Source organism: Mobula hypostoma, chromosome 20 (assembly GCF_963921235.1).
Source record: "Mobula hypostoma chromosome 20, sMobHyp1.1, whole genome shotgun sequence".
Lineage (NCBI taxonomy): Eukaryota > Metazoa > Chordata > Chondrichthyes > Myliobatiformes > Myliobatidae > Mobula > Mobula hypostoma.
Genome location: NC_086116.1, coordinates 23,198,115 through 23,223,644, shown reverse-complemented (window position 1 = coordinate 23,223,644; position 25,530 = coordinate 23,198,115). Strand labels below are relative to the sequence as shown.

The 25,530-nt window shown below is 40.7% G+C and overlaps 1 protein-coding gene across 10 annotated transcripts in view; it reads left to right on the top strand.

Annotated features, from left to right (window-relative positions):
- The first annotated feature begins 406 nt into the window (after positions 1-406).
- The window catches only part of anks1b (ankyrin repeat and sterile alpha motif domain containing 1B), an 870,400-nt gene continuing 845,276 nt past the window's right edge, over positions 407-25,530 (top strand). For 9 of the 10 annotated variants that reach the window (XM_063072533.1, XM_063072513.1, XM_063072522.1 and 6 more), the window contains exon 1: positions 407-750. In XM_063072533.1, the coding sequence (XP_062928603.1) occupies positions 620-750 (131 nt within the window). In that variant the 5' untranslated portion in view covers positions 407-619. Of the gene's footprint in view, positions 751-17,910; positions 17,960-25,530 lie in introns of all 10 variants that reach the window. The other variant, XM_063072517.1, reaches the window with a different exon arrangement.

Here is a 25,530-nt window from a genome sequence, read left to right as displayed (position 1 = left end):
ACCCTCCCCAACAGCTATCATTAGTCCTTTTTCAAAAATTAATTGCACAAAAGCAACAAACATGTGGTGTGGGTTATCGGCAAGTAATTAATTTGAAACCACGATAATTTGAAGCAAAAGTGGATGTAGAGAGCCCGTATCGTACTGTTAGCCTACTGACCCACACAAGTCCCTATTCCTGCGTGAGCTTTGAACTCAATGCCCGTGGTGCGTGACAGAGAGCCCCAGCAATTCCTCACCGCTGTCGGCTGCACACTGGGAACTGGCGAGACCCGCAGTTCACGCCCTGACGTGATTGACAGCGCGGCGGGGCGGGCTTTGCGCGACGGGAGTAAGGGGCGTGGCCAGGCTGCTGGCTCCACCCCGCCCCCTCCCCCCTCGAGCCCCGTGTGATAGATACGGGAGAGTGGGCGCCGGCAGTGGGAGTCTTCTGTCACACGTTTGGTGTGTCGGTCCCGTTAGCCGACGCTGGCCGCTTTGGAGTTCGCTTTGTCGGGCGCGGGCTGTGAGGATGTAGCTCGGCTCTTTATGCTGCTGAACACGCGTTGCAGATCGGAATTTGTACTATTTATTTCTCAGCAGCCCCCACCCCCTCCCCTCTCTTTTCTCCTTTTGTATTATGGGGAAAGAGCAGGAACTTCTTGAAGCCGCTCGGATTGGGAATGTAGCTGTGGTAGAAAAATTGCTAAGTGGCAAAAAAGGATTATTGGGAAGTGGATCGGGCTCCATCCCACTCTCCAGCCTTTTGAGGTAAGTTAGAGAGATTTCTCCAACCGTACCAGTTGTATTTGTTTTACTACGGTGACAAATGTGCATTTTTATTACAATCCCGCGTTATAAACAGAGCAAATAGAAATACCTACAGCTCGAATTGTTAAAGGTAAAGTGAGGTGATTGTATCCCTTCCCATTTCCTGTCAGAATTGATTTTTTTTCAAGAGAATGTGCACAGTGAGGCTCCCTTTATTTCAAACGCTGTATTGTGATTTTGTTTATTACTAAATGGGTTAAATAATTAATTAAGGATTCACTCAACGGTGTTTTCTTCCTCTACTTTCTCAGCCGCCATGTGTCCCCGTGAGAATTTCCTCTGAAAGTTTTGTAAATATTTAAGGTTCCTATGGGGCAAGACGATGGTGCTGAAATTGAGGCATTTACAGGTGCCAAAGTAAAAGAAATCTTAACGCGTCGAAATGTAAATAGCTGCAACAAGACTGAAAAAAGTTGCAGCATCCGTGTATGTGTGAGTTGTTGCTTTAATCGTAATGTTTAAGGATGTTTGCTTACGTACCACTGGGTTAATAAAATGTCTTTAGAAATGGACGAACGATGAATGCATCTGAAGCATATGTGGCTTTGTAATTATGCAATAGGTACAGCACATTTACACGGGGCGGCAGGGGAAAGAAATTCGAAGTACTGAATGGGGGATGGGCTCCAGGACCAGGCTGTGGAATAGTAGTAGAGAGGAAAAAATGCAAGCTACGGGAGGATAGTGATTGGCGGTTACACACTGGAGCATCGGCGAAATAAAATCCATCAGCATGAAAGATCATGCGGCTGTCGTATTCTCTTTCAGAATCACAGCGGACGTAAGGCATAGCTTCTGGGTTTGAAAGGCGACTTTTGTGTTTGGGGTGATAGGGAGCGGGACAAAGCCGACACCAGGAGGCAGTTTCTCCTGGCGGCGGTGTTTAGCATTTCATTTGTGTTACAACGAGGAGGGATGGGACACGTTGAAGCCAGATGAAGCGAGCGTTGACATTTGGCGAACCCTCTGGGTTCACTCGAGTTGTTTCTTGCTGCTCACTTTCAATCTCCAGTCACCTTCCTTGTTTCTCGCTCTGCCTAGTAAATCGCGCTCTTCGATGGTGAAGGCGATATGAACCCGCCTTAGCTGGGCGCACATTGCGGTCTCGGTTGAAGTTTAGTTTTATGTTTTGGCTGGACTTTCGCCATTTGAACCGTACAATCTTAGATCAAAGTGAGCATCAAGTGAGCATCTCTGATAGGACAGCCTGTTTTCTTTTTTGGGAGAAAGTACTCATAACATGGCGTTGGTTCACACGCTTTACTCCTGGATGCTTGGAATAACTGAGATAGTTCAATCCGGCTTGGGAGGGTGGGAGGTTTACGGATGAACATAGATACAGCCTGCATCATCTCAATACAATGAAGGTCATTCCCGTAGCACATGGCTGCCAGTAGTGCCCGTTTATTTTGATGGGAGTTATGTAAATCGTAAATTTAGAGAAGCAAATGACTTTGCTATTAATAAATATCCGTTCTGAATTGGCACAGTTGAGCTATCATTCTTTATCAACATCTCTTCATTATTAGATGTGATTGTATTGTTTGTTTTGTCTACGCCCAGTTGAAGTGTTGGAAAGGTTTCTGTTCCTACCTCTGCGTAATTGTTCTTGACAACAGTACATATTTATCATTCACTTGCGATCATTCTTCATTCACTGGTAGTACAAAGCACCCCTGACCAATGGCAGAGTCAGGTTTCTACCTGTACGTTGATGTACTCACTTCATATCCCGTTGCCATAAAGTGTCCATCGATTTGCCTCGCAACAGAAATTTTCTCCAAATACAGCTGGGAGAAATGATCTTGCTTTTTGTTCTGTTTCGTGCCCACCGACTTTCTTCATGGGAACAGCGTAAAATTAGAAACGTGCTGTTTTTGGCTTTATTGACAGACTTTGCTCAGAGATGACCTTCAGCTCACATCCGTGAAGCCCGCTTTGAAATGCGAAATGTGGCATGTTTTGATTCCAATCTGAGCTGATCTGGGCCTGGTGCCTGACGCTCCTCATCTATTCCTTTTTTTTGTTCCCTTTACGCTTAACTGTTAAAGTGCATTCCTCACAAGCCTCACTTGTTCTTTCCTCCATACATAGAAGTCATCTAAAGTTTGCCACTATTCACATTTTCAGCAGAAATATTCACAGAAAGTCATTATCCACCCCACCCTCTCTCTCTTGCGAGACCTATTACGCAATGCCCTAGTGTAACAGTTTTCAGCCTTGTGTTCAAATCCCCTCATGGGTTGGCCCTGTCTTTCTTAAAAGTTAAGCTTAATCATCCTTGAACTTAATCACTTCTTCGTAGGTACTCTTGATTTCAGCTGCCAAGGGGTTAATCTCTGAAATTTTCCTCTTAATTCACTCTGCCTCTTTCCTTTCAGGTAGTTAACCTATTTGTTTAGCAAGTTTTAGTTGTCTGCCTTTGTATCTCTTTCTGTCAAATTTGATAATACTTTATAAAGAGCCTGATATACTCTGCAACACACACAAAGTGCTGGAGGAACTCAGCAGGTTGGGCATCCATTAGTCTTGCGAGACCATGGATCTGCACCTGGAAAGTCCTCACTCTCCAGGGCGCAAGCCTGGGCAAGGTTGTCTGGAAGACCAGCAGTTGCCCATGCTGCAAGTCCCCCCTCTCCATGACACCAATGTTGTCCAAGGGAAGGGCATTAGGACCCATACAGCTTGGCACCAGTGTCGTCACAGAGCAATGTGTGATTAAGTGCCTTACTGAAGGACACAACACGTTCCCTTGGCTGGGGCTCGAACTCTCAACCTTCAGGTCACTAGTCCAATGCCTTAACCACTTGGCCACGTGCCCACTAGGTTGGGCAACATCTATAGAAAAAGTCAACGTTTCAGGCCGAGACCCTTCTTCAGGACTGAGAAGGACTAATAAACTTTGTTACTCTAGGTAGAATATGGATTGGTAAATTCTATAAGCAAAATCTATATTGTGCTTTGAGAGATGAGGGTGTATTCAAATATATTGATCTAAGAATCATTTATGGATCTGCAAAGTGCCACTAGGCAAGCATTAATTGTGACACTTCAATATTCTGGGCTCCTATAGAAGAAATAATTTGTTTTACTGGTGTATTGAATAACTTGTTAGGATGATCACATTTGTAACCTTGATGGTTACAAATTTAAAATCTGTTTACAAAATCAAACTCTGATTTGCTAAGAGTGGTCTGCACCCACAGTTTCTGCAGAGTTATCAGTTGTGCCTGGTTGAAAATAGCAATGCTGAATGTTTTTGTGTGAGGCTTTCCAAGGCTCAATTGGCAAGACCTTTGCTGTGGCAGGGTTTGTATACAGTAATCTGATTATAAGAGGGGTAGACAAAACCTGCCATGAAACTGCTGAGGAATCCTTAACAGATAGCAAAGATGTGACCAGTTTGACAATTAATGTGGCAGTGGCAAGTTTTGTTTTGGTGCATTTTGGTGTCATTCAGAAACATTGAAAAACTATTGGGATAGATCTGTTTAAGTCTGCTTGGCAGCATAGCACCAAAGCAGATAATGTGCATAGGCTGAAGGCAGTCTTCTGCAGAACAGAACACTGGGCCTAGGGCACGTGCTGCGCCAATGTACAAGGAATCCAACAGTGCCACGCCAACTCTACTGATTTTGGTCCAGCAGATTTATCCTCTGAGCCCTGCATTGTTCACATCATCTGCCATCAGATTTCTGAATGATGCATGACCACTACTTTGTTACTCCTGCTTTTCTTTTTGCACTATTTGTGTGATTTATAGTAATTTTTAGGCTTTGCAGGGTACTGCTGCCGCAAAATAAATTTCATGTCATATAAATCAGTGATAAGTCTCATTCTCAAATCAGAAAATTGGCAGGCAAGGGAGGGAAAAAAGATAAGTAGAGCTTACAATGGGTTGTATTAAGTTTACGTATTTTTAATTCTGTGAATTTTTATTTTTCTTAATAGATCCTGTTATAAATATTTGTGATTATTAAAGACATTGAAGCACTCTTAACATTCAATGAAGACTGTTGATAGGATCTCACTGACTGTCAAACTGTTCAGTTTGTGCAACTGGCTCTTTATTATGAGAAACTTTAGTGCTGGGACCTTGGCATCAACCATGCTGTGAGAAACATCGGATCAGGCAGCTGGCAATTGCAGGACAGCATAAGATTTACCCTGATTCAAATTGAAATAATTACAGTATTGGTATACTGCCAAAGAAAAAAAAATTCAGTTACATTTTTATTATTTAATGCTTCTGATCAAGCACAAATAATAGCTGAGCATTGTGACAGTGTTACTGCCTTAGTGATTATTGGGTAATTCCCCTGCTGAACAAATTCAATGACCACACTGATGTAGGTAACCAAGATTAGTTTTATGCACATACTTTGTAACTATTACCTTTTCACTGCAGTTTGCTGAAAAAAAATTGCTTTTGCCCTAGTAACATAACATTGACTCTTTATTCCTCTCCATAGATACTGCCGGAGCTGCTGAGTTCCTCGAGCTTTTTGTGTGTTACTCTAGATTTCCAGCATCTGTAGAATCTCATATGTTTATGCTTTTTGCCCTAGTTTGTTTTCTTGACTCCTTAATGAGACTATTTAATGAGGAAAGTGGCATTAGATGTTGCACAATGCATTTGTTGTTGGTCCTGTTACTTGTCTTGCCACCTCAGATCAGAATGGTATTGGTAAGGAAGATGTCGATTTAAAAAAAAAAGGTATTGCTTGCTTTTTTTCCCCTTGCAGCAATGTGTTCTATTGAAGTGCATGGCTCACGGATCGTGTGCCAGCCCTAACCAGCACAAGATCTGCAGTAGATTGTCAAGTGTAGCAGGTTCATGCACTCTTGGTCCATTGGTAGAGTGCACTGATGAGTTTTCTGGTTGAAGCATTTCAGCAACTTCTGAGTTTCCTGTGGATGCAGGTTGCTGATATCTGTAAACTGCTGGTATTTGTGAGTAAATGCAGGTCGTTCACTGCTGAACTGCAAATGGATCTCAAACGATTCAATCGGTAATTGCTAATCTATATCTTTTCAGGAGCACTGAGGTGATCATTTTGTAAAATACAATCAATCCTGTGCCTGTTTCAGTTTTCCTTACAATAATTTTGTGGAAGATAATTTATATCCATAAAAATTATGCCAGTAAATCTACCTGCAACTGTTGAGCTTTTGTGAAATAAAAGCAATGCTTCGGAACTTGCTAATGAACATTTGAGTCCATAATAACAGTATAGGCATGATATAACAGTAGCCAATTAATTTAATTTTCACATAATATTGTGAATTGCCCGTGGTGGGGGACCAGTTGGAGGACATGTGGGGACCACTTATATTTGATGTTGGTTCAGAAGTTTATACATATAAAAATAGAAGATACTTGAAGTGTTCACTTGCTTTGGTGGCATTCTTAAAGGGAGAAAGAGAGCTAAAGTTTTAGTTCAATGTATTTTCGTTAGAACAGAGAACACTTAGAAATAAGTAATCATAAGGACAAAGAGAATGGGGGGAGGGAGGTCTAAGATGATAAGAAGTGGCAGTGTTTTCTTGAAAGAAGATAATAAACCCAGGTCTGGACAAGATAAATGAAATTTGAAGTAACAGAAGGAAGAGGAAGAATATGCCGAAAATGTGAGATGCTAGATTGGAATAGCTGGTTATCAGAAATTGTTGAAGACTTTGCACGCACTCCCCATGACTCAACAATGTGCCAGGTTGAAATATCAATTGCTATTCTTTGAGCTTGTCTTGAACTTCATTGGAACAGTGATGGAGGTCAGAATAGGAGTTGGATGGAGAATTAATAATACAGGCACCTGGAAGCCCAGGTAAATCTTTGTGGACTAAGAGTTTTTCTGTAGTATGGTATAATATTTTAAAGTTTGTTACAAATGGGTGTGAATTTCCTTCATTTATGACTGAATACCACCATGATTACATATTGAGGACTTAACTATCTTTGTGTTAATCCTGCTAGCACTATTCATCAAGTAAGCAAATATCATTGTGCTGCTGTTTCAAAAATCTATATTTTTTTTGATGGAGAAGGAAAAAAACAACATATGGTTTTGTACTTATTCACCTCTTCTATATTTAAATATCAGTCTTTGAATATATCCCTAGTTTGCAGATACACCAGTGTTGTGGGCTGAATCTCAAGTAACAATGAGTTGGAGTACAGGGAAAAAGTCTAGTGAAGCGGTTCCCAACTTCCAACTTGGTGTCCATGGACCCCTCGCTTAATGGTTTGGACCATAGCATAAACAAGGTTGGGAATCCCTGGGCTACTGGAACGATATCATGACACCAATATTTACCTCAGTATTAACCAAAAAAAAGGATGACCACTAACTTCAGGAAGAATGTTGCATACACTCTCGTTTATGTCAATAGCACTAAGGTTGAGAAGGTTGAATGATTCATCTTCCTCGAAGAGAATATCACCAGTAGCCAGTCGCATATAGACACCATGGCCAAGAGAGCACACCAGTGCCTCTACTTGGGAGCCTAAAGTAATTTGGCATGTACCCTTTGACCGTCGCCAATTTTTGTTGATGCTCTATGGAAAACATCTTATCCAGCTGTTCTGCCTGAGACCACATGATACTGCAGAGTTGTGGACACAGCACATCATGGAAACCAGCCTCACCTCCATGTGCACTCTGCACTTCTCGCTGCCTTGGTAAAGCAGCCAGCATAATCAAAGACTCCACTCGCTCTGGACGTTTTCTCCTCTATTTCCCTCCCATGTGGCAGAAGATGCAAAAACCTGAAACCACGTACTACCAGGCTCAAAGGCAGTGACTCCTGCAAAGGTTCAAGGATTCATTTCTTATAGTAAACATATGCATGTATAATACAATCCTGATATTTGTCTTCCCCAGATCGCCACAAAATACAGAAAAAACACTAAAGTCATTGAAAGAAAAGACATCAACCCACCATCCTGCAAGAAAAAGAAAAAGAACCAAACCCCCCCCATCCCCTCCCTCGCACAAAAGCTAACAGACTGCTAAGACGGAAAATGCTTCAATCTTCCTTGACACTTTGAGATGGAGTCAATCATGGCTCCGCACCCTGTCTCTGGTCTTCTCTATGAGGCAGCTCTTGATCCACTCTGGGGACAGCAGAGTGCTAGATCATTCGATTCGAACTCCAAACTGCACATCACAGGCTCCAACAATTTCTGAAACACAAGCAAGACAAAAAGAACAAGCAGAAGGCGTAGAAAAAGTGAAATAATTAAAGAGATTGGCTGTCTGGAAGATGTTGCCCGAGGAATCATTGTTTGCTGGTGCCATCTTGACTGGAACAGTTACAGTACTATTGAATGGTTGGTCCCCTGCTAAGATAAGATGGACTCTTAACCTCACAGTCTACCTCATCATAGCCTTGTACACTACAATCTGCCTGCACTATGCTTTCCCTGTAACAGTAACTCTTCATTTTACATTCAGTTATTGTTTTCCCTTGTACAATGTGCTGTTGTAATGAGACTGTCTGTGTGGATAACATGCAAGGCAAGTTTTCACCTTGTGTTGGTACATGTGGAAGCAATAAACCAATTAAACTAATTTACCCTAGAAATTTTGAAAACTAGAAGTACTCAATACTTAAAAGGAGATTTAGTATGTCACTAAAGACACACAAATTTCTACAGATGTACTGTGGAGAGCATTCTAACTGTCTGCATCACCATCTGGTATGGGGGGGAGGTGGTGGGGGGATGGGCTACTGCACAAGATCGAATAAGCTGCAGAGAGTTGTGAACTCAGTCAGCTCCATCGTGGGCACTAGCCTCCATAGTATCCAGGACATCTTCAAGGAGTGATGCCTCAAAAATGGGGCATCTTTCATTATGGACCCCCATTACCTAGGTGAAACCTTGTTCTCATTGCTACCATCATAAGCCTTGAAGGCACACACTCAACAACTGAGGAACAGCTTCTTCCCCTCTGCCATACAATTTCTGAATGAACATTGATGCCATCATACTTCACTACTTAATTAATTTACCTATTTAATATTTATACACTTACTGTAATTCATTGTTTTTTCATCTGTTATTATGTATGGCATTGCACTGCTGCTGCAAAGACAACAAATTTCACGACATATGCTGGTGATATTAAATCTGATTCTGATATCCTCTCAAAGGACAAGCAGGAAGGAGCTAAACAAATGTGATTTCATGTGTCAAATATAACAAATATGTAGAAATTCTTGGTGTTTTCCTTTTTGTGTTAGTCTCTCTCTATTTATAGTTTCCTTATAATATTCCAGCAAAAAAAATACTGACCAGGGTCTTGAGAAAGAAAATATCAACAGAAGTTGTTACTCCATCTGTCTTTGATCAGAATTTGGCTGATCATCAGATACTGAATGATAAGCACCTAACACTTGAAAGTCTGCACCAGTTTGGGTATTACAAGAAAGCAAAGTAACTGATGAAAATCCCCAGTATAAACCATATGATGTGCAAAATCCTTAATTATTCTGGTATTTTTTTTAAATGGAGATTGCTGTTTTTTGTTAGTAATGTAATGCATTTGCTTTTCCTTCATATTGCATTTTTTGAGAAGACCAAAATTAAATTTGCATTTTCAGATTATTGTGTTCTTGCCACTATGGTTGGAAAACAGAAGATTTATTTATAGATTGCAGTTAAGTGGAATATTTTAATTTTTGGAAAACCTGGTGCAAGAGTCCAGAAAAAAAAAATCATTTTTATTTGACAGCAGAAAGAAAAACCAGCTAGATAGGTTCAGTGAGGTACAAAATAAGAGGTTAGTAGCAATTCTTGGTTCTCTTCGTGATATCAGAAGAGAATTTAAGATTGGCATCCCTTTGTTCAGATAGTATGGTTGTTAGTGTTGAGAACAATGGATGTTAATGAATGAAAAAGATACATGGAGGAGGGACAATGAAGAAAAGTTAGTAATGACAATAAGGAGTCAAAGGCAATGAAGTGCGTTTCGAAGTGGAACATTGGAGAGTGCAAGCCTTCATCTTTCTGGCATTGTCATTTATTACTATTCAAAGGTAAATATACTGAAGTAAGTTTAGAAGCTGCAAAGTGGGCCCAGTAGACAGTAAATCATAATGAATTTATTCCTTTGTGAGCTGTTTTCCTTGTTTTTGGATTAGGAGCCATTGGAGCATGTGTTCGTTTGTTTATTTACTTAACTGAAATACAGCACGGAATAGGACATTCTAGCCCTTTGAGCCGCACCAACCAGCAATCCCCTGATTCAATCCTAGCCTAATCACAGGACAATTTACGATGATCAATTCACCTTCCAACCAATCAGTATGTCTTTGGTCTACGGGAGTAAACTGGTGCACCCGGAGGAAACTCATGCAGTCATGAGAAGAACGTACAACAATAGGCAGCAGTGGGAATTGAACCCTGGTTGCTGGTACTGTAAAGCATTGTGTTAACCACTATGTTACCAAGACCAGTTAAATCATGCATGCACACACCAAACAATAAGTGTTTTAAGGATCTTTTAAAGTTTTGATTATCTGGCAGAGGAAGGATGTGCCCATGCTTTCAAAACAACTCACAAAGTTACCTTATAGTTGTTCAATCTACAGTTTTGACTGAGATGAATATTTACTCATAATAATCTGGCACTTGGCTTACTAATACAGTACCTGTTGTCTAAATTTATCTTTTCCTTAGTGTTTTTTTTGATGTTTAGACATCCTTCTATTAAAAATTTGAAAATATCTATGCTTTGAAATGGTGCAAAGTATTTGTCTAATTGCCTTTCACCTGTACGACTTTGGATCCAAAATATCTTCTTCGTAAATGAGGGTTGCAAAGTTAATATTGTCACTCTGTGTGATCAGGATTCAGGGCACAAAGCTATTCAGGATCCTGAAAGCTCATGCAAAAAGTGGTAATGATGGCTGGGGTACTGATCCAATAGTGGTAGTGCTTTAATGTCTAGGAATTTACCTGGAGCCTTTTGGCTAATTTAGGTTCTCCTGTGTGAGTGGTGAGTGCTGAATGCTGATACTGGAAAAAGTGATATGTTAGTGACCTTAGCATGAACACGGAGTGATTTTTTTTCTTGAACTGGATAAAATTGCTTGACTTTACTCTGCCTACCATTTTACTTTCAGTAGAAGTTCATAATCAGATGAAATCTCCCTTTTAAATTTGTGTTAGTATTAAATGGAAAAAATATAATATTGTTGAGGATAGACTGTTTGAGGTTTAATATCCCATTTGATCCATAACCTTGACAATATTACACCTAATCTCATGTTAACACTTGTAGGGGGAATACAATGAAATGAATGATATATTGAAGCAACACACATAAAAGTTGCTGGTGAACGCAGCAGGCCAGGCAGCATCTCTAGGAGGAGGTGCAGTCGACGTTTCAGGCCGAGACCCTTCGTCAGGAATTTAGTCCTGAAGGGTCTCGGCCTGAAACGTCGACTGCACCTCTTCCTAGAGATGCTGCCTGGCCTGCTGCGTTCACCAGCAACTTTTATGTGTGTTGCTTGAATTTCCAGCATCTGCAGAATTCCTGTTGTTTGCGATATATTGAAGCAGCTGGTTTTGTTGAAACAAAGTAATTTTATTCAAATTGAAATGGAGATTCTTCTAAGTATCTTTTCAAATAGCAACACCATTGTGATTCATTAATTTATTCAGGTTTAAAAGCCCTTTGAAAGATAGGAGAGAGCATAATTGTTATTTTTTTCTCTACCTTTAGGATTTGTTTACAGAATTGTAAGAAAAGTGAAAACTTTTATATTCATGTTATTTAAGCCATTCAATAAAATTCTGAGCTGAAAGTGTCATTTGAAATATGGTTTCACATGTCCAACTTGTTCTTGTAATTCATTTATGGATGTAATGATCTGTTGTGAAGGCTAACGGTTACTGCCTTTGCTACTGAGAAGCCTTGAAATCTACAGATTTGTACAGTGAGGAGTTTCTAGATTATAATCCAGCATTAGAGCGAATTATTTATTGAATGGAAATGAAGTAGCACTTAGAAAGGAACAGGGCGATGTTCCCATTTTACCTGCTCATAAAGCTGAGATATGATGGATATGTGAGTTTCTTCTTGAAGCAGGCTTGGTGAGCTTCAGCACTTTCAGAAACTCACTCTCTCAATAGTGATAGTGATGATGAAATTTTGAGGTATTGAAATGATAGTGATCAAGTAGCTGTTTCATTGTAGGTTATGCTGAACCTCTTTTTGGGGGGGGAATCTGAATTTGTCTAAGCAAACACACAATATTTAGCAAACGCACAATATTTTGCTTACAGTCAGTGTGTCTTACAGGTGGCGAAATAGTTTAAGTCAAAGGTTCATTTATTATCAAAGTACATATCCCTATACAACTCTGAAATTTGTCTTATCCAGATAGCCACAAAACAAAGAAAAAAACATGAAAGTCATAAAGAGAGAAAGCATCAAATCCAACCCCCTACACAAAAACGAATAGCATCCTGATATTAACCCTCAAAATTCCCTTACCCACACAAAAAAATGAACACAACACACCAGAACATCAGCCCCCCCCCCCAAGCCACCCTCCCCTTGCTCAACAAAATGGAAAAGGAACAGGCGATTTTTTAAAAAAAGAGTATTAAAAGCCATAAATTTTAAAAAATCCACACTCCAGAAACGCAGTAGTCCAGTCAGTAAAGGCAGAACCACAGTGCCATCCTATGATATCACGACATTTATCAAATGAGGAGGACACCACATGAGGCAGAGAAGCCTATGCACTTGCCACAGAGCTACACAGCGACAGGCCGGTCACAGATCCCTGCCCTGGCAGCGATCAAAAGGAAAGCAGTCGATGCTGAACACTCACTTGTCTCAATGTCTCAATCTTCCTCAACACTTTAATCGGCGATTAATGAACATTTTAACCGATACGGTAGAGTCAAAGATTGGCTCGCGTCTTGTCTTGAAGTTTCTTTGCGTCAAGGCCATCTGAGTTCGTGCTTGTTTCCCAGAATCTTCTTGGAGATAGCAAAGTGTTGGGTCTCTCAAACGCTCTCCAAACTGTAAATCACAGGCTGTAAAAGGCCACGGTAACACACTTAAGGTGAAAAACAGATGTAAAAGAAGTAAAAAAAGACATTTTGTGAGCTATCGGGAAGATGTTGACTGAGGGAGCATTGTATGCTGGCGCCATCTTGACCGCGTGGAATGCCCAATGCCTGACCTGTTACTAAGGAATGATGCACTGGCTTGTCCAATATACAAACGTTTGTAGTTTCAGTGGTCTCTGACTAGTATGTTAATAGTGCGTAATCCAAATATGGGAATGCCATTAGATTATAAAGACTGGTGTTGGACATTCCTGCTTGAAATGGATATTGTCTGATAGTCATCTAGTCTTTTGCTATTTGTCACTTATCAACCCCAGTTTGAATGTGGTCCACTCTTCTGGTCTTTGTATGTCTTATCTGAAGACGTTCAAATGGAGCTTCACTCTGACCATGGGTGAAGGGAAGGACTTAATATCAATAGTGGTAGGTTACGCCCAAATTGGTTGACCTCCAATGATCATCATTACCATTTCAAATTAATTTATTTATCATGTACATCAAAAGATACAGTGAAACGTCACTTGTGTCAACCATCAAAGCAACCTAAGGATGTGCTGGGGGCAGCCCGCAAATGTTCCTGATAGCTGTGGAAGCTCAGCCAATGTGGCTGGCTGATGAAATCAACCACCTCAGCAAATACTGTCTCCATTCTGAGGACTTTCCACACCAGAAATGGCTTACCACAATAAATTGCAAGTGACAATGGACCACAATACATGTCAGAAGAATTCCGTCTGTTTATGAAGAAAAATTACATCAGACATTTCAAGTCAGGTACTCATCACCCAGCAATGAATGGGTTAGCCGAAAAGTTTATCTAGATCTTCAAAAAGTCCATTAAAACTAAGGACAAGGAGAACATATCTCTACAGCACAAGGTGGACAGCTTCCTTTTTGTGTATCTGAACTCTGTTCATGTGACAAGAAATCAAACACCTACAATGGTGTTCTCGAGCAGGTATCTGAAGTCTCACATAGAGCTCTTGAAACCAGATCTACAGAGGGAAATGCGGAATAAACAATTCAGCCAGTTACCAAATAAAACACCAAGGAGCTCTGAGATTGGACAGGAAATCCTATGAGGGCACAGCCTCAGGATAGAAGGGCCTCCATTTAAAACAAAGATGCAGAGAAATTTCTTTAGACAGTGGGTGGTGAATCTGTGGAATTTGTTACCACAGGCAGCTATGCAGTCCAGGTCATTGGGTGTATTTAAGGCAGAGATTGATAGCTTCATGATTGGACATGGCATCAAAGGTTACGGGGAGAAGGTCAGGGAATAGAGTTGAGGAGGGGAATAAGGATCAGCCATGACTGAGTGGCAGAGTAGTCTAACTTCTGGGTATGTCGACTTCAGTCTTCAACCTCGGGCATATACCCTAAGACTTGCTGATCATGGGACTTTGAACTCCAGCTCTCGTGCTTCTGACATTCAGACCGGGGTGGGGGCGGGGGGGGGGGAGGTGGTGCTCAAATGGTCACATTTCATTTTTCATTCCAGTTTTATGAAGGACTCCTTGATGCTGCAATTGGTTAAACAGGTGGGCATTGTTCTTGAGGATATCAAGGGTTATGGAGAGTTTGATGATCAGACATGGTTATAATAAACAATGGAACAGGCTGGAAAAGACAACTGGCATCATCCAGCTCCTGTTATCTGTGTTTCTTTGCTGCCAGTATGAGAAGGATATTTCAGCTCTTGGAATTCAGTTCCTTTGTCCACAATTGGGACAAAACTGTAGCCAATAGTCCTAATGGACTATAGACTTGCATCAGTAAGCAAGTTGTTGTCAAAGTATTGAAAGAAGCACTGTCATTTTGCTGTTTGGCTGAATTGAATGTGTTGCGAACATACTTTTGCATCGTTGCCAGGGTTGCAACTTCGTTTGCAGTCCAAAAACAAAAAAAAAAGCAGATGTTGGAAATATTTGACCTGCTGAGCATTTCCAGCCATTTCCATTTGTGCTCTGCATTGCTTTTACTGGTAGTTGATGCCCATCCCCTTTTTGTATTTAGTATACGTGCTTGTTTCTTGATGTCATGGTGATGGTGTAGACTGCCAGAGGAGGCCACCAGAAATAGTGATGAAAGTTTCAGCCTTGTGCTCTGCTATCAGGGAGGACCTCTTCTTGTTAGTGGTTTAAGATGAATGAGACTGCTAAAAATTGATCAGATGTGTTGGTTCTGAAATTGCTTGCAGCATGCTGATACAGCTGTTTAGCATGCATATACATCTGCATTGTAATTTCATCATTTTTTTAGGACACTTTAAGGCAGCCTGTGGCAAGATCTTTAAGCCTTGTTAGATGAAGTAGAAGTCCTTGTAGCTTGATGGTACTGGTAAAGGTGAGAATATGAGATTACGCATTTTTGTGGAATGTTTTATTGTTATTGATATCCTTGGTGCCCCATTGATGTGTTTTAAGTTGGAATCTGTATTTTGTGCATTGGTACAGCAGTAGCTAAAGTTATTTGTGTGACGATGATCATCTCTTCTCCCAAATTTCACAATGGACAATTGAGCCACGTTGTTTGGTAAGGATCAAGTTGAGTAGGTTTTTACTTTGTTCTTTCACCAGCTGTTACACCCTCTTTAATGTGCATATGGAAAAGTATTGATTCAGCAGCTGAGGTAATCTTTGTGTATTTCTTCGCCCCTTCGAAGGGGGGAGAAAAGAAACAGATGTAATGTTTTGCACAGTGTGTAGTTTAAGAGAAAACCAGGACTAAATCTATAAACCAAGGCAGACTTTGTGAACTCCAGGTTGGTTAAGTATAGTTTATAGCTTTTTAAAATGAATGAAGATTTGTCTAAAGTGCACTTCCTGTAAACATATGCCAAGATACTATTGTTTTAAAGTGCCATGTAATGTGATTTGCTATGATAATGCAGATTATCAATCATATTATAACCGTTTGACCTGGAATTTCTTGTATGTTTGAATTCTAGGAAACAATTTATGGTGCTTGTTTAAGGGTAGCATATCCAGGTTTACTTGATCTTTCTATTGATCCTTTAATGCAATTATAATTGAGCAGAAAACTGCACCAATAACAACCCTGATCTGAATTCTTCTACGTTTATGCTTCTTTAGTGGCTTTTCTCAACTTGTAAATTTTAGCCATGGCAGGAAATGGTAATTTTTCTGGAAATTTCCTGCACCTTTTTTTTGGGGGGCGGGTTGAGGAATTTGAGTTTTGAATCAAATTTAATGCATTTCACACAAATAACTAAATGAGATGTGCCAATCTGAAACAGCTTTGTTATAAAAGTAAAACTATTGTGGATGCTAAGCTATGTTACAGAAGATGTATATGTTGGGTCTGTTGAAGAGCATTAAAGTTGATAAGTCCTTGGGGCCAGGAAGAATGTATCCCAGATTATTGAGAAAGACAAGGCAGGAGATTTCTGGGGCCTTGAAAGAGATCTTTGCATTAGCTTTAGTCATAGGTTAGGTCCAAGAGTACTGGCGAATAGCCAGTGTTTTACCTCTGAAGAAGGGGAGTAGAGAGGTCCTTGAAAATTACAGGCTGGTGAACCTTGTGTTAATGGTAGGGAAATTATTGAAGAAGATTCCTGGGCGTAGAAGCTAATCATATCTGGAAAAAGCATAAACTAATTAGGGATAATTGGCATGGCTTTGTGCACGGATATTCTTGAAAACAAGTATTTTGAGGAAGGTGTTTAAAGGTAGGGAAGTAGATGTTGGACACGTGGACTTCAATAAATATTTTGATAAGGTCCGTTGTGGTAAACTGATTCAGAAGATTAGGACACATGGAATCCACAGAGCTTTCGTAGATAAATTGTGTTGCAGCTGTATAAAACATTAGTTAGATCACGTTAGGAGAAGTTCCATTTATGGTTGCTGCATTACAGGAAGGGTGTGGAGGCTGTGTTGAGGGTATAGATGAAGTTAGTCAGGATGTTGCCTTGATATAGAGAGTATTACCTATAAGGAGAGGTTGAACAAGCTTCAGTTGTTTTCTCTGGAGCATTGAGGCTGAGGGGTTGCTTGATTATAAGTACATAAAATTATGAGAGGTATAGATGGCGAAGATGAGAGTCTCTTTTCCCGGGGTAGAAATGTTGAATGCCAAATGATATAGCTTTTAGCTGAGAGGGGGACGGTTTTTAAATGAGATTTGAGGTAATTTTGTTTTTTCACCAGGTAGTAAATGTCTGGAAGGAGCTGCCAGGAGTAGTGCTGGAAGCAAATATGACAGTCACATTTAAAAAAAAACATTTAGACAGACACATGAGCAGGAATGGAATGGAGGGATATACACCATATGCAGGCAGATGGGATTGCCCTGTTTTGGCATTGTGGTTGGCACAGAAACCATAGGCCAAAGGATTTGTTCCCGTGCTGGACTGTTCTATTTTCTAATGTGCGATGTGTTGCTAAGGAGTAGTTGTAGTTGTATTTCAGGGCAGGTTGAACAAGCAAGCATAAGAAAATGGAATAGATTGGCTTTGTGTGATGGATTTAGAGGAGCAAAAATAGAAAGAAATTCCTGTGAAGCATAAGTATTGATATGGACTGATTGGGCCAAATTATCTGCTTCTGTCCTATTCTGACGCTATGTAATCCCCACTTCTTTTGATTCCCTTTGCTCACAGGAATCTATGTTTGGTTTTTGGTCATATTCAAAGTGTCCTGTTCACAAATAATGAATGTGGTCCATTAGCATTATTTGTTCGATACTTTTCTCAGTGCGGCAATAGTTTTTACTAATTTCTCATTTGCCTTGCACCTTGGCACATGCTAATAATGCTGACAAATTTGGTTAAGATAATATATTAACACAGTGGCTATAACTTCAGGTGGCATTTCCAGGTTGTATTGCTGCAGAAAGTTCCAAGCTTCTGTCAGGAATGCACTTGCTGTTTCTAGAAACTTGCATATCACTGTCAATTTTGCCCTTATAAATTACTGCATGTGTGTTTATAATGTAGATTGGCCATGTAAACTTTTCATTCTATAATTACACCCTCCTGTCAGGTTGCACTGCAGTGTTTCCATTGATGAGGGTGAAGATACAGTATGCAAGGTAAATAATATAATATAAATTAGTTCAAAGTAATTAAAATACATTAGAGTTTTTGAAACAGAATACTCAGGAACATAAAGTACAAGTACAAGCTGCCATCACTTCTGAAAATAACAGCCAGAGGAGTGGATTTGGTCACTGAGAGGAATGAAAGTTAAATATAATTGCAATAAGAGGATGTGATGCTGTCATTGTGGTAAGTTTTATACCTAGATATGATTGGGTAACTGGTATATTGAAGAGAATAGGATACATGTGCTTCCTGTAAGATGTTGATTTATTTTTCCCTTTTTTAATTTTGATCTGAGAAAATGGCAGTCCTATATCCAAAATTTATTATATCATGTTGGCAGCATTGATTTGTCTCTATAGAACAGAGCGAACAAAACATAATATATTAATTACTTGGGCATTTAGTGAATAGTGAGAAAAGCTGTCTAAGGATGTAAATCAAATGAAAGATTGGGTGAAGTGTTGGCAGATGAAATTTAATCCTGGCAAGTGAAAGGTGATGCTTTCTTCTTTGAGAAGTCAAATAGGGTTACGCCATGTACAAGAAACGATAGGAAGGTAAGGAACGCTGCTGTACAGAGGGACCTTGTGGTTCAATTCCATAGATGTATAAAAGTGGTCGCTTGGGTAGAGATGGTGGTGAAGAAGGCATTTGGTATGCTATCATGGCAGAGTATAAAACTTGGGATGTTGTATATTAACTTTAAAAAACACAGTGGGTAGGCTACAAATGAGGTATTGTGTGCAGTTCTTACCACAACACGATAGGAATGCTGTGCTTGTGTTGGAGAGAGTGTTAAAGAGATTTACCAGAATGTTTTCTGGATTGGAGGATGTTATTTATTTATCAATTTTTTTTTGAAATATAGCATGGAATAGGCCCTTCGAGCCCTGCCACACAGCAACCCTACTCTAATTATGGAACAACTTCCAATTAAGGAAGTTTTTGACTACAAGTACCTTGGGTCAAGAATGATGAGTTCGGGGAAGGAGATAAAGATACGGAAGGCGCTGGCGTGGAGGGCTATGAACTCATGAACTCAGGGCTTAAAAAAAGGATTTTCATAGCAGTCACAGAGTCCATCCTCACGTACGGATGCGAGATGTAGACACTCACCAAGACGATGCGAAAGTCTCTAGATGGTTGCTATACATGAGTGCTCCAGATGTCTCTTGATGTGAGTTGGCAACAGCACATGACGAACGTTGAGCTCTATAACAACCTATTGAGGCGAGAAGACTGCAACTAGCGGGGCACTGTCTACGCCATCCGGAGCTACCTGCCAGCCTAGTCATCATATGGGAGCCCAAGCATGGAGGATGAACCCTGGGCGCTCTCCCAAGACTATGGTCAACACGCTCCTAGAAGACAGCGGCGCAGTTAATGTAGATGAACTGAACACACTGATGAAGGAGAGGGAGAAGTGGAGAGTCCGTCATTGTGCCCGACGACGGCCCCCTGGGCCTGAGCTGACATAGTAGTAGTAGTAGTAATTAATCTACCAACCATTACGTCTTTGGACTGTGGGAAGAAACCCACGCAGTCACGGGAAGAGCGTACAAATTCCTCACAGGCAGCGGCAGGAATTGAACCCTGGTCACTGGTACCGTAAAACATTGTGCTAACCACTATGCTACCGTGCTGCCTATTATTAGTTACTGGGAGAGATTGGATTGGTTGACCTTGTTTTCCAACAGTATGGAGGTTGTTGACAGATATATAAAATTATGAGACGATTTGATAGAAAAGATGATCAAAGTTGTTTCCCCATGGTAAGGGTTCGAAGAAATTGTGAGGACAGGCTTAAAGTAGGAGGAACAGTTTTATAGGGAATTTGAGGGGAAAGTTTTTTTTTAAACATTATGTGATTTATACCTAGTCACTGTCAGAGGATATGGCGGAATAGCTATAATTACTACATTTAAGAAATATTTATACAGGCACTTGGATATGCAAGGGATAGAATGATATGGGCGTAATGCAAGCAAATGGAATGTGTGTAGAAGGGCAAAGATCAGCTTGGATTCAGGCCTAGGGCCCACTTCAGTGCTGTGTATCTCTGTCATTAACAATTCAGTTGAGTTTTTTTTATCCATTTATTGTTTGGTAAGGAGAGTGATTATTTTTATACAAGTAATGTTGATATTTCAGCTTGAAGAATAAAACTGCTGTGAAATTGATCATCTCCATGAATAAAAACTCCATGATTATCTGTCCATGATCATCCACAATTTCACAAATCGCTCTTCTTTCCACTACAAATTACCAGTTGGGTTGGTTTCTGACGTATATATTCACACATACAGTAACTGCAGTTTGCTAGGATTGTTTCAACACTTGTATATTGAAGTGTATGATCACAAAGGCAAGAATCTTTCCTGCTGTGGTTGGTGGTTCTGATGAGGAATGCCTGTGTTCAGCCATTACACAGAAATGTCTTGGACTTGAATGTCCCTGCTGTGAATCTGAGGCAAAGTGAAATAACTGTGCCAAATCTGTCACTGCCAAATCTGTCACTACCAAATCATGCTCGGAAATCAGACAGCAATTTGATTTCAAAGCGAATACTTGGCTGGCAGGTTATGAAGTCAGGAAGCAAAATTTTAAAGTTACTTGGTTTTGCTTAAAGCAGCTACATTCACAATGTTGTGGTTTCAAATTTTATTTAAAATACTAATTTCTTTATTATTGACATGAGATTTAATATTTTAACTGTCACAATATTGGAGATGTATAAAATCATTTAAGACCCACAAACGTTTGTGTTACATGCTCTGACAAAAGGCAAACTCCATCTGCCTCTCCCGCCTCCCCGTTTTCCCCTTTGTCTCAGTATATTTGAGCCAGGTCATCCACAGCCAATGTGCTTAGGTGCTGTAAGACCTTGCCCCCCGAACCCAGAGTGTCAAAGGTCAACAAGGTTAGCCATCCAATTCGGATCCTGTCGATTAAGGAGAGATGTTGAATGTAGATGGCAAATCCATGCCATGGGCCAGGTCTGGGAATGTTTTTCCCATTGCAAAATAAGTCTTTTATGCTTTTGAGGGAGGAGAGCAAAGATATTTTCTGTGAGAATTTGGATTTGTTGGTTTTTGTTTTTTTAAAAAAATCAAAACCTGACTGGCCCCTTCTCCACTATAAGTTTCATTCATTAACTTCAAAATGACCTTCAAGCTTTACTGATTTTTCAGATCTTGATCGTTATCCACTCTGATCTGTAAATATAGAGGAAAACATTTAAAATCCTCTAAAAGACTGATAATTTCTGTATTAATTGAGGATCCATGCCATCCTGGCACATTTTGTGTGTGATTCATTTCCTACAGACTGATTTTTTTTTTCCCACTACCTTAATGTTGGCACAACACTATCACAGCTTAGGGCGTTTCGGCGTTCAGTTCCCGTGCCCTTCTTTCAGGAGTGTCTGTGTGCCCTCCCCATGGAATGTGTGGATTTCCCCCCATACCTCCAGTTTCCTTCCACATTCCAGAGATGCACCGGGTAGGTTAAATGGTCATTGTAAATTGCCCTGTTATTGGGTTAAGGTTAACGTGGTTGTTGAAGGTTGCTGGGGCAGTGTGGCTCGAAAGGCCAGAGGGCCTATTCTGCAGTGCATCGCTGGCTAAAATAAATACAATTTCAATAAGTGTGCAAAGGGCTTTGGAATAGTAATTGGCTTGTTAAGACAGTCTTTGATTTTTCTGGCTTAAATGTAACTGGGCAAAGACATTACAAAGATTAGCTTTATTTGTAACATGTACATTGAAATATATAGTGACTGACACGGTCAGAGGATGTGCTGGGGTCAACCCATGAGTGTCATCATGCTTCCAGTGCTAATGTAGAATGCCCACAACTTACTAACGCTAACCATACGTCTTTGGACTGTGGGAGGAAACCAAAGCATCCAGAGGAAATCCACATGGTCACAGGGAGAACGTACAAACTCGTTACAGACAGCTTCAGGAACTGAAGCAACACACATCAAAGTTGCTGATGAACGCAGCAGGCCAAGCAGCATCTATAGGAAGAGGCGCAGTCGACGTTTCAGGCCGAGACCCTTTGTCAGGACTAACTGAAGGAAGAGTGAGTAAGGGATTTGAAAGCTGGAGGGGGAGGGGGAGATGCAAAATGATAGGAGAAGACAGGAGGGGGAGGGATAGAGCCGAGAGCTGGACAGGTGATAGGCAAAAGTGGATACGAGAGGATCATGGGACAGGAGGTCCGGGAAGAAAGACGGGGGGGGGTGACCCAGAGGATGGGCAAGAGGTATATTCAGAGGGACAGAGGGAGAAAAAGGAGAGTGAGAGAAAGAATGTGTGCATAAAAATGAGTAACAGATGGGGTACGAGGGGGAGGTGGGGCCTAGCGGAAGTTAGAGAAGTCGATGTTCATGCCATCAGGTTGGAGGCTACCCAGACGGAATATAAGGTGTTGTTCCTCCAACCTGAGTGTGGCTTCATCTTTACAGTAGAGGAGGCCGTGGATAGACATGTCAGAATGGGAATGGGATGTGGAATTAAAATGTGTGGCCACTGGGAGATCCTGCTTTCTCTGGCGGACAGAGCGTAGATGTTCAGCAAAGCGGTCTCCCAGTCTGCGTTGGGTCTCGCCAATATATAAAAGGCCACATCGGGAGCACCGGGCGCAGTATATCACCCCAGTCGACTCACAGGTGAAGTGATGCCTCACCTGGAAGGACTGTCACTTGTGAGTCGACTGGGGTGATATACTGCATCCGGTGCTCCCGATGTGGCCTTTTATATATTGGCGAGACCCGACGCAGACTGGGAGACCGCTTTGCTGAACATCTACGCTCTGTCCGCCAGAGAAAGCAGGATCTCCCAGTGGCCACACATTTTAATTCCACATCCCATTCCCATTCTGACATGTCTATCCACGGCCTCCTCTACTGTAAAGATGAAGCCACACTCAGGTTGGAGGAACAACACCTTATATTCTGTCTGGGTAGCCTCCAACCTGATGGCATGAACATCGACTTCTCTAACTTCCGCTGATGCCCCACCTCCCCCTCGTACCCCATCTGTTACTCATTTTTATGCACACATTCTTTCTCTCACTCTCCTTTTTCTTCCTCTGTCCCACAGAATATACCTCTTGCCCATCCTCTGGGTCCCCCCCCCCCCCCGTCTTTCTTCCCGGACCTCCTGTCCCATGATCCTCTCGTATCCCCTTTTGCCTATCACCTGTCCAGCTCTCGGCTCTATCCCTCCCCCTTCTCCTATCATTTTGGATCTCCCCCTCCCCGTCCAACTTTCAAATCCCTTACTCACTCTTCCTTCAGTTAGTCCTGACAAAGGGTCTCGACCTGAAACGTTGACTGCACCTCTTCCTACAGATGCTGCTTGGCCTGCTGCGTTCACCAGCAACTTTGATGTATGTTGCTTGTTTATAGTCCCTTTTTTTAAATAAATGCTGTCAGTGTGCTGTTTATTTGAAAGGTCAAGGCCCATTTGTGCTTGGAAGGTCATTCCTGTGACATGATCATTCTGTATAAAACTCTACATTCAGTGTTTGGTGATGTGTTTGTTAATCTTGCAGCTGCTGGCTCCTGTTCTTCTGATTTATATTTTTTAAAAAAGCTGAGCTTTTTCCCCCAGAGCCTTGGCTTAAGTTCTGACATCATTTTTGGTAAATTAAATATAAAGATGGGTGTAATAATAGCACTGTTAAATGTTTTGGGATCCTGAACTGATCATAGAATAATAGTTTTGCCCTGAGTAGTGTACTTTTATTCTGATCCCAGATGCTATGATCTGTGATGTTGAACTATGATATCATTATCAAATATTCCCTGTGGTTTAATTAATGATATGATGAAGATTGACTTGTTAAATTATTAAGAATAGAGGGGTTGGGTTGACTGACCCCAAGAGTTAAAGTTGTGTGAAATTTAAGCTTGATGTACTGGTTGAAGCCCTTTAGGTTGCATTTTGGTTGGACAGATTAGTGAATAGGGATACACTACAAATGTATGCTTTAATGTAACCATATCATTCTTTTTTTGTAATTTTAGAGGGTAGCTTAAAGGGCAAGATAACTGTACTAATAAAATAGTTTCACAGTTAAGAAAGAAATCCTTAATGAAGTGTGTCTTGGTGAACCATATTGGCGTTTGCTTTGGAGTCCTGGTTTTGCTTCGGCAGATTTGATAGGACATCACATGTACTTCAATCAAATATGTTATGTAAGCAAAAGCTGCCTCACAATGCTAACTGTACAGACTGTTTAATCGGCTGTGAACAGTCTGCATGTAGCAAATTAAATTGCTGTCCTGCTGTATAACAATTCAGTCCTTGAACAAAAAAGAAAATCAGTAGTAACTGAATATTAATTGTTTTTACTGTCAAGTGAGAGCTGGCATCAGATTTTTTGAATAGTGCAAGTAACTGTATTATTTTTTTTCAAAGAAATAGGATGGCACATTCTACTGATGCAGGTTTGGTAAAGCTATATTTGGGAGAATAGTCCCTTTATCATGGACCTTTTCAGATTTATGATAAAATACATTATTTTGTTCCTGCTATTAGCAAAGGTCATGGTACAATAAATTTTTTTTATTGCAGTAAAGCCTTTGAGAAAATATAAATAAAGCCGAAGATTTTTAAAGTTTCATTTAAAAACTGTTGGAAGGAGATTTGTTCCTAACAGTTTATCAAGTCAAACTATTATTTATTTATTGAGATACCATGTGGAGTAGGCCCGCTGAGCCGCACTACCTCCAATTTAACCCTAGCCTAATCGTGGTACAATTTACAGTGACCAATCAACTTGCCAACTGCTACATCTGTGGACTATGGGAGGAATACAGGGAGAATGTACAAACTCCTTACAGGCAGCCAAGGAAAATGAATCCAGGTCACTGGTACTGTAATTGTATGAAACTGGAAGTTGAAGAAATGTTTTGTGAGGTTTTTGAAGGAGCTTCTGTGGCTAAGACATTAAGAATTAGTTTTGACAAGTGGATAAAGGTGGGGAAGCAGGGAAAAGATGAAGGCATCCATGAAAAAGGATGCATAAGAATGATAAGGAGAGAGTTGCCCCTTTTTCTTCTAATTCTAATTGTCACATAACAGCTGGTTATGATGTAACACAAGAGGCCTGGGATTTACTAATGATGGTATGTCACTTGGATAGCCCTGCGAAGGTTAGCCAACAGACTTTCACAGACATAAGGCTATTATATTGTGGGGAAGGATATTGATTTGGATAATGGGCCTATTCAAGTCTAAGTAAAAGTCAGAATTAATTGATTATCATTATGGCCGAGGAGGCCATTTGCCCTTTGAGTCAGTGTTTGCTCCCTTTAGAGCAGTCCGTTCAGCCCCTTCCCTCCCATTCTGTTACCATAGCCCTGCAAATTTATGTTTCTCCAATAACGTTCTAGTTTCCCTCTGAACTTCATTCACTGCCTTCGCATCCACCACCTTCATAGGCAGTGAATTCCAAGTAATTACCGTTCGCTGCTTTTTCATATTGTTCCCTGTCACTTTCAACAGTCTAAACTTGTAATTCCTTGTGACTGCAACCATCCTTG